At 52.9% G+C, this 8,545-nt stretch overlaps 1 protein-coding gene across 1 annotated transcript in view; it reads right to left on the bottom strand.

Moving 5' to 3' along the window:
- Positions 1-8,545, bottom strand: part of Kmt2b (lysine methyltransferase 2B) — a 22,577-nt gene that overhangs the window by 10,236 nt on the left and 3,796 nt on the right. The window contains exons 5-24 of the mRNA XM_033765981.1: positions 7,953-8,545; positions 7,647-7,760; positions 7,401-7,551; positions 6,832-7,111; positions 6,612-6,667; positions 6,121-6,399; positions 5,489-5,583; positions 5,122-5,220; positions 4,754-4,867; positions 4,478-4,624; positions 4,284-4,379; positions 3,662-3,779; positions 3,094-3,207; positions 2,572-2,756; positions 2,408-2,497; positions 2,203-2,304; positions 2,001-2,074; positions 1,299-1,414; positions 1,120-1,211; positions 902-1,039 (exon numbers count right to left, since the gene is read on the bottom strand). The exon at positions 7,953-8,545 is cut by the window's right edge and continues 5 nt beyond it. Coding sequence (XP_033621872.1) covers positions 902-1,039; positions 1,120-1,211; positions 1,299-1,414; positions 2,001-2,074; positions 2,203-2,304; positions 2,408-2,497; positions 2,572-2,756; positions 3,094-3,207; positions 3,662-3,779; positions 4,284-4,379; positions 4,478-4,624; positions 4,754-4,867; positions 5,122-5,220; positions 5,489-5,583; positions 6,121-6,399; positions 6,612-6,667; positions 6,832-7,111; positions 7,401-7,551; positions 7,647-7,760; positions 7,953-8,545 — 3,053 coding nt within the window. The remainder of the gene's footprint in view (positions 1-901; positions 1,040-1,119; positions 1,212-1,298; positions 1,415-2,000; positions 2,075-2,202; positions 2,305-2,407; positions 2,498-2,571; positions 2,757-3,093; positions 3,208-3,661; positions 3,780-4,283; positions 4,380-4,477; positions 4,625-4,753; positions 4,868-5,121; positions 5,221-5,488; positions 5,584-6,120; positions 6,400-6,611; positions 6,668-6,831; positions 7,112-7,400; positions 7,552-7,646; positions 7,761-7,952) is intronic.

Raw genomic sequence — 8,545 nt, 5'->3', positions numbered from 1 at the left:
CCCTGTACTGGGGAATGAACCCAGGGCCTTGTACTAAGCTAAATCATCAGCCCCTTTAATTTTTTATTGTGAGGGTACCATTAAATAGTTCAGGCTGGGCTCAAACTTGGGATCCTCCTGCCTCGGCCTCCCAAAGTGCTAAGATGACAGATGTGTGACATCATACCTAGCTCCCCAGTCTTTTGCATGTGTGTATGTGTGTGTGTGTGTTGGGGGGGGTAATGGGGACTGAAACCAGGGCCTTGCACTGAGCTATACTCCCCGCTCTTTTAAAAAATTTTGACACAGGGTCACACCAAGTTGCTCAGGCTGGCCTTGAAGTTGTGATCATCTTGCCTCTGCCCCCGAGCAGCTGGGATTACAGGTGTGTGCCTTGAAGCCTGGCTATTTCAAACTTTTAGAAGGGAGAAAGATATTAGCAGCTAACACTTTACTGAGTGACATTTACCATCTTCTACACACTGTTCTAATGTGGAACCTATTTATTCTATTTAGATTTCATAACTGCCCTCTGAGATCAGTATCTCTATCATCCATCCAGCCTGAATACTCTCCAGGACCCAGCCCAGGACTCAGAGTTAGTGGGAGATTCTGAACTAGACAATGCCTCATCTCATCAGGGCACAGCGGCAGCAAAATGCCACACAGTATGGAAAGCACCCAGCAAAGGTCGAATCAATTGAGAGGGTGTCTAGCTTTTATGGTATTGGGCTTCAGGCTAAATATAGCTGGAGGGCACAGAGGAAAAATGCTATCACCTAGCACCCAACTTCTTGGAAAAGGAAAACTAGAACCTAGGTAAGACCAGCAGTGCAAAGGACATGACTAGTAGGAAAAGTGAAAAGAGAGCCGTCTCCCCAAAGGAGAGCTCAATGGCTGCCCCGTCAGACCCAGGCCTCACCATCTGCCTCCCACGAGCCACAGCAGCGTGCACATTCTTGAGGGAGCCATCATTCTCCTCAAACACTTCAGCTGACCAAATGGCACAATTGACATGGGTCCATTCATTCTGTCCAATGTACAGGAGCCTGCCTGCCTCCTGGGGGGCAGAAGAGGAGTGTGACAGGGGTGTTGCGGGAACCAGGACCCACAACCTCAGACTTCACACAGCAGCCTCACCTTGGAGTCTGCATCTCCATATTTGAGGCACAACGCACACTGACGAAGGTCTTCCATGTGGGAGAAAGCAGCTGGATCCTTGCCTTGGAAAGCTGGAAAAAAGGAAATCCAAGAATCAGGATCTGGAACCTGGCCCACCAACTGAGGGGCACTGGCTTCTAGCCTCCATATTCCAGTACCTGCTGAGGGATCGCCTGGAGGCTGCCCTGATTCTGGGGTCTCTGATTCCTGCTGTCTCCACTGAGCATAGACATGGTCCAGGGATGGCGGCAACACCGCATTAGGCAGCACTCCGCTGTGGACAGGCAGGGTTAGCATCTGATATGTCTCACAGGGGCAGCAGGACTGGGGCCCGCCCACAATATCAGCCTAAACGTGCCATGACATCCTTTATCCTCTCTTCACATGGAATTTCTCAGTGCTCCAAATAAGCCAGGCCCTCTGTGCCACCTCTGACATGAAATGCTGTTATACTCAAATGTCACCTCTTCCAGAAAGTAGTCTCTGATCCCTAGGCCGTAGCAGGTGCTTCACCTGGACTCCTAAGACCCCTGGGCTTCCCTATCACCACCCTAACCATTTGGGTCACTAGTGCCTGCCCATACCCCAAACATAAGCTCTTTAAACAGAGTCCAGCCTTACTTGCTCACTACTCTATCCCCACTTGCTTTGCACAGGTACAAAAAAGTGAGTTATACAATCTGAGTCTGCTAATCTAGGACCACTGGAGAACCTCAGTCTAGTCTTCCACCCTCCTCTCCAGCCTCAACCCTAACTCTGCACCTCATATGTTCTCAGCCCAGAGTGACCCCTGGATTCCCAGGTGCCCCTGCTGTTGCCCTCACTCCCTGGTTCCCCTCCTGCTACCCAGCCTTGCTCACTTTGGCAGCCGGGTACTCCGTCGCCAATACTTGGGGTCGTGGGCGTCGAACCAGCCGAACGCAGATTCTAGCAGCTGGGGAGTGGGTTAACAGGATGAGAACAGGCTTCCCCAAAGCGCTGGTGAGGGTGGGGTCTGCAAGATTCACTCTCTTCACCCAATACCACTCCAACCACCCTGCAGGTGTTTCCCTCAGAGTTCACCTTTAGTAGGAGCCCTTTCATCTGGCTTCCAGCCCGGCGCTCTGAGGTGTCTCCTTCTGAGTGCCTCATCAAAATGCTCACCATGTCCTCCATAAAGCTGTGCTGTAAGGGAGTTTGTCAGGGTCTCAGCCCCAACCCTAACCCCCAGCTCTAGCCCTGCCCTCTCCTTTTGGTACCCACCTGCTCCTCCCCGTGTCCTACTCACCACAGACGTGTAGTGGCCTTCCTCAAAGCGCTGACCCACAGTTTGCAGATCACAGGGCCCTGGGTGCAAGTGCTTCTCATCCTGTCCACACTGCAAAAGAGGGAAGTCAGCAGGGCTAGCACTGGGCCCAGTCCCACCCATCCTGCCTTGCAGGACCTCCAGACCTGGGTGCACAGCAGTAGTGGGCCTGCCACCTTCGAGCTCAGCAGGCCCTGGAGCACCTGACGTAGGCCCCCTTGCAGGGCCCCGCTCAGGGCCTCTCGCCAGCGGGGCTGTGTGGCCCCAGCACATGGTCCACATGTGTACAGCACCGAGTCTGGTAATCCTGAAAGGATCTCGTAATCTTCATCTAAACAACAGGGTGGAAAAGGAGAAAATAGTTTATGAGGATATGAGGGCTTCTAGGAGACCGAGCCAGATGGCGAACCTTCTAGAGCTTTCAATGATTAACAGGCAGCTGCAGCACACATGCCATAGGTTCACCAATGCCCTAGACTTTCGAGGACATTTAGCCTACTTGTCATTGAGGGGTCTGGGGTGGAGATGGGAGTAGGAATTCCCTAGGTCAGTGACGGTGAACTTTAGAGCTTTCATCGATAACAAGAGACCCTCTGTGGCAAGTGTGCCAAAGGTTTGCCACTACTGCCTTAAACTAAGGCTGCGGCCCAGTTACTCTGCCTACTCACCTGAGAGCCCCTCACACTTGGCATGTACCCAGTGGTCACACTGTGCACACTGCATCATCTTGCTCTCGTAGTCATTGTCTTCATAGCAGCGTGTACAGATTGGACAGTAGTTTCCTAGAAGAAAGGGATGGCAGAGACAAGGGGATTAGGGTTACTTCCTGCAGTGCTGTTCAGAGGCTAACCGCATTTTGACTGTTGTTTCCATTATACTTCTGTCTTGGGTCCCTAAAAAGGTAGTTGAGGACACAGCTTCTTTCCCAACTTTGTATTCCCAATACCTTTCAAATAATAGGACCTTCCTAAATACGCTGCCTGAACAAATGAGGAATGTACTGGTTTTCAAACAACCCAGTGGAACCAGAACAGTTGGGTCCCAAGCCCTCAACTTCCACTACCCAGGGAGGGACTTTGTGTTTTATATGTACACTGGATGGACTTCTGTGGGAAGGTGCTACAGGCAGACTATAAAAAACCATTAGAATACCTATTCTAACACTGGCAGAGGCCCTGCCCTACAGTTAGGAGCACTCCCCAGTGGCCCTTCCAACATTCCCCTTCCAGGTCCCACCTTTCTCAAAGAGCTGGGTGCACCTGGGGCAGAGGCTGTAATCTCCAGACCACTCAACATCCCAGTTCTTGCCTGGAGTTGCCCCACAGCTCTTACAGCGGACACAGGCTGAACAGATCTGAGGAAAAAGGGAGATGTTAGGAGAAAGCCAGACATCAAGCTGAAGCAATGCAATGGGGGAGATAGGCAGGAAGAACTGGAGGAAAATGTAAGGAAAGACAAATAAGAGGAGAAAAGAAGTTCAAGAAGTACAGGAGAGAAAGGAGGGAGGTGAGAAAGAAAGGATCAACAAACATTAGGTTAGAGCAGCGATGGCGAATCTTAGAACTTTCAATGATAACGAACAGCTGGCTGCAGCACACATGGCATAGATTCGCCACCACTGGACTGGAGCAAAGGATTCTAAAGCCGGTAACATGGAATCCATGAACTCCTGAACCGTTACATTAAACTCTGCATCCAAATCTTGTCTATATAAAAACTCTGAGAAAGAAACGTTTATGACATTCTCAAAGGAATCACCAGTTCTCCCTTCTTCATGACAGCCCTTGCCTAGAGCAAGTCTAGGGGTGGTGGTGGTATAATCAGAACACCAAAGTGAGGTGTGGGTCTCATCTCTTACCCAGTGGCGTCGTTTACGTGTGGCTCGGGTTGGGTAGCTGGGGCCCAGGCAGGCTGGGTGGTAAGCATGGCAGCAGCGCTCACATTCCAGTAGATGCTGTGGAAGGTTTGCGAGAGACAATTGCAAAATCTACCAGCATAGGGATCCTCTGCCTCTATGCTTTCCCTTTCCCCAGGCTGTCCATGTATCCAGACCTTGGATCCCCGGCCTTTACGTCCACAGACATGACAGAATTTGCAGCGGCGGCAACACCAAGTATCACGATGCTGGGGCAGGGGCCGTTCCGCCTCCTCCAGGCAGAATGGGTGGAAAGGATCACAGCATACTTGGCAGAATACCATCTGAGGGTGGGGGTGAAGAGAGCAAATGATGTGCACAGTGAGGCCAGAAGACCAGGGATAAGACCTGTTTGAGAGGTCAGGAAAGGCTACTGGAGGCCGAGGGCCTGTATAAAGAGGCAGAACACCAACCTCATGTAAGCCTTTGCTGGCACACAGCAAGCACACCATTGGCGGCCCCCCTGGCACAGAAGTAAGCACACTCAGGCCACCCATCAGCCACACGTTCTCTAGGTCACAATCCTCCTAGAGGAAGAGGATACAGGATTGGAGAACAGCCAAGAACACAAGACAGATCCATCCTTAAAACCCTGGCTGCTCATCTCAGTGGGACCTTGCATGGTTATCAGGGCTGGGGATGTAGTTCAGTGGTGCCACACCTGCCTCACAAGCTCAAGGTCCTGAGTTTGATTCCTGGCAGGGGAGGTGGGGGGGGTGCTGGCTGCTCCAAGTCAACGAACAAACTTCAACCATAAATCGTGCAACTTCCAATGCCATACCTTAAAATCCACACGGACCCGGTGCACACCATCTGGGGACTTCTGTTTTCCAGTCCAACCATTGGGAAAAGAGGCAAAGGAGCCAGAGCCCAGAGCATCCTAGGGAGGGATGCAGGGCTAGTCAAAGGCTGCCAGCTTCATCCTCTCTGCAGGCTTCCCTCCTCACTGCCCTTCCTCCAGCCTGTGGGATTCTGCCTGTTGCCCAAATCCCACTGCTTTCCAGACAGGCAAGGTCTGCTTCATCTTTCAGGGCCTGTCATTTGGTGCGGACACACCACGATACTCAGGTACGCCTGTCACTCTGACTTGCCAGGGCAGGAGCCATGCCTCACATGGGGCTCAGGGTTCTTGGAGTGGGCCTGCTGACCTTGTCCAGGCGCTTTCGGGCCTTGAGCTGCAATACAGGCTGTAGAGTGGGTTTTCGGGGTCGGCTCTGCTCCTCTGGTTCTGGCACTGGCAGCTCTAGGAAGGACACAGAAGCAGAGTTCCTTCCCTTCCATGCCTTATCCCCATTGTCAACAACCCTCCCCTCAAATTACCTAGATTCCTAGGTCCTTCTCTAGGTAACCAAGACACTCCATGATGATTGTGAGGCCTTGCTCAGTACATGCAGTGAGAACCTCACATACCAGTTCCATGACCCCTAAAATTGCCTCTTCTCTGCCCTCACCCACCCTCTTGGGTAGACTGATGGAATCCTTGATCTGAGAGCTGTCTTTTTCACACAAAAAACAACAAACTGGGACTTGGAGTGCAGCTCAGTGGCTGAATGATTGCCTAGCATACATGAAGCCCTAGATTCTATCCCCAATGTTTCAAGGTAAAAAAACCAAAAACCAAAAAACAACAAAAAACAAAGACATGGGCTGGGGATTTAGCTTAGTGGTTCTGCTGCCTGCCTTGCAAGCACAAGGTTCCGAGTTTGATTCCTGGTACCAAAAAAAAAAGAAAAAAAAAAAAGACACAAGACTGACAGAAAAAGTATCAAAAGGTTCATACCATTTTCTCTGGGGGTCCGACGACGAGGAGCAGGAGGACCCCCAGGGTCTGAGTCATCCGAATCCTCGAAGATATCATAGGAGGGTCGCTGTTTGACGCAGCGCCGGGCTGACTTGCGCTGCAGTAGGAGGGAGTCCTGCTCCTCGGGCCCTGGGGGGGCCACCACCTCCTCCCGGGGCCCCCCAGCTCCCGCCCCCCGGCGTGGGCCTGGAGGACCAGGGGAGGCCTCAGGAGATTCATCGGAATCCCAGGGCAACAGCGTCTTCACTATCGTCCGGCCTGTGGGAACAGGGGACTAAGTAGGATTTGAGCTTAACCAGGGACATCGGACATTAGGACACAAAAAGAAACTGGGAAGAAAAGAACAAATACAAGAGATACAAAATCCCTTAACAGAAAAAATGGCAGAGAACTTCAAAGAGGGGAGAGGCTTCCTTCATACCACAATCTACATAAGGTTTTGTGAAGGAATGGTCTTCAGACCTTGTTACCTTTTTTTGCCAGACGTTCCATCTTCCGAGCCTCTATCTTGTCACACTTTCGGTATCTGGGGAGGGGAGCAGCACGTCACCAGGGTAGGGGACTGGTGGTCTAGGGGAAGAGAGGAAGCTCTCCACAAGGATGCCAATCCCACTGTTCTGGCTGGGCAGAAGGAGGCCTGGTTTGCTGACAATCCCAGGCGACCATAGAAGCCACATCCCAGCTACTCACACACAGCACTGCTTCTTGGTGTTGGGACCCCCAAACTTGGGCTTGTCCAGGCAGTTGACACAAGACCCACAGTCCTGTACACGCAGGCAGCCCCGACAGTGTCCACACCGAGCCATACGCATCTTCTTGCCGTGGTGGGAGGGTAGTGAACGCCGGGGTGTATGGGCCAGAACCCCTGCAGATACTGCAGGCTCCAAGTCTCCTCCAGGACCTGCTGACTCCACCTTTCCCCTCTGGGACTGGGATGGGACACTTTCGGTCTCAGATGCAGAGGACGTATCTATTGCACCAGACAAGGAGGAGATGGAGCCACAAGGCCACCAAGCATCCTACCTCACTTCCCTGTTCTCCTTCAGTTCCCAATCAGCCCCCTGGCCCCAGTGCTTCTCACATACCTAGAACTGACAGGTTCCATGTACCCAATCTGATTTACCAGAGACCTAGTATTCCAATCCACTTGCCACCTGACCAAAGCCCCCAACTCAAGCTTCCACTCTAAGCTTATAGTTCAACTGCTCAACATCAAACCTGATAAGGTTCTCAAGCCTCTACACCAACAGAGCCCCTACCCTCTGTAGTGAGGTCCTGCCGATCCCGGAGAGGGAGGGCACTGAGGCGCGGGACATCTTCAGGTACCATGGCCCGGGCCTGACCCAGGGCCACAGCAGCATGACGGCAGACGTGTTTGATGCGGGGGCCTTGCACAGGGGACTCAGGGCCCTGGGAGAAGAGAAACCAGGAATACATGTGGGGAGCTGTTCCCTGAGCTCCTGAAGTCAGTCTTCTTCAAAGGGCCCTCAGAGCCTACCACATACCGAGGCTCGCTCTCTCTTAGCTTCCACAGACTCATCTTCAGACCTGACACAGCCTCTGTCTAGGGTCTGCTTCACAGTCCCCACGGCCTCCTCCAACTGCCCTCCAGGGCTTGGCTGGCAGGGGAATAGACAGGGTCATGGGCTGGAAAGTGAGGACAGATGGGGACAGGAATAGCACTGGGAAGGGATGGAATCGGGGAAGCACAGAAAAGGACTAGTTCTGAGGGTTCCCTGTGATGCTAGAGAGCATTTAGAGAGGCAACTAGGTGGACTGGTACAAGGGCCTGGCCAAAACACCATGCTCACCGGCATTGACGCTGAGGCTGCCACCTTCTGTTGCTGCTGCTGGTCAATCTTGAATAGCTGCACCTTGGCTCTCTTAAGGAGGCTGAACATTTTCTCCTCCACTCCAGACAGTGGCAAGGAACCCAGGCCTGCAATCTGTGCCTTTTCCAGTGGCAGTATATGCTGCGGTGCTTGGTGCTGCTGCAGTTGTAACTGTGGCTGCACTTGTGGCTGCTGTGGTGGCAATGCCTGGGGCAGGAGTTGGGTCTGCAAGGTCTGCAGGGGCTGCTGTAGCTGAGCCTGAGGCTGCTGACCATTGCTCAGAGCTGGAGCCCCATGGGGAGGTACCTCAACCTTAACAGGTATGGTGACCACAGGGGCAAATCGAGGCAGGCTGAGGTGGTTGGTGCGGCCCATTGCCCGTGGCTCAGGCTCAGCTGGAGAGTCATCAGCAGGAAGAGGCTCTGGTTCAGGGGCTTCAGGAGCCCCAAGAGGAGTAGTAAGCACCGATTCATAGATCTTCAGGTGGGCTTCGCTTGGGGTAAACTGAGCAGCCCGAAGGAGCAGAGGCCTCCTTGAGGGGGTGGCAGGGGCGGGGGGGGGGTGGGGGGTGG

The sequence above is a fragment of the Fukomys damarensis genome, unplaced genomic scaffold, assembly GCF_012274545.1.
Source record: "Fukomys damarensis isolate Sample0158 unplaced genomic scaffold, DMR_v1.0_HiC HiC_scaffold_19, whole genome shotgun sequence".
Classification (NCBI taxonomy): domain Eukaryota; kingdom Metazoa; phylum Chordata; class Mammalia; order Rodentia; family Bathyergidae; genus Fukomys; species Fukomys damarensis.
The sequence above is the reverse complement of the archived record's forward strand: the minus strand, read 5'-3'. Positions and strand labels throughout refer to the sequence as shown.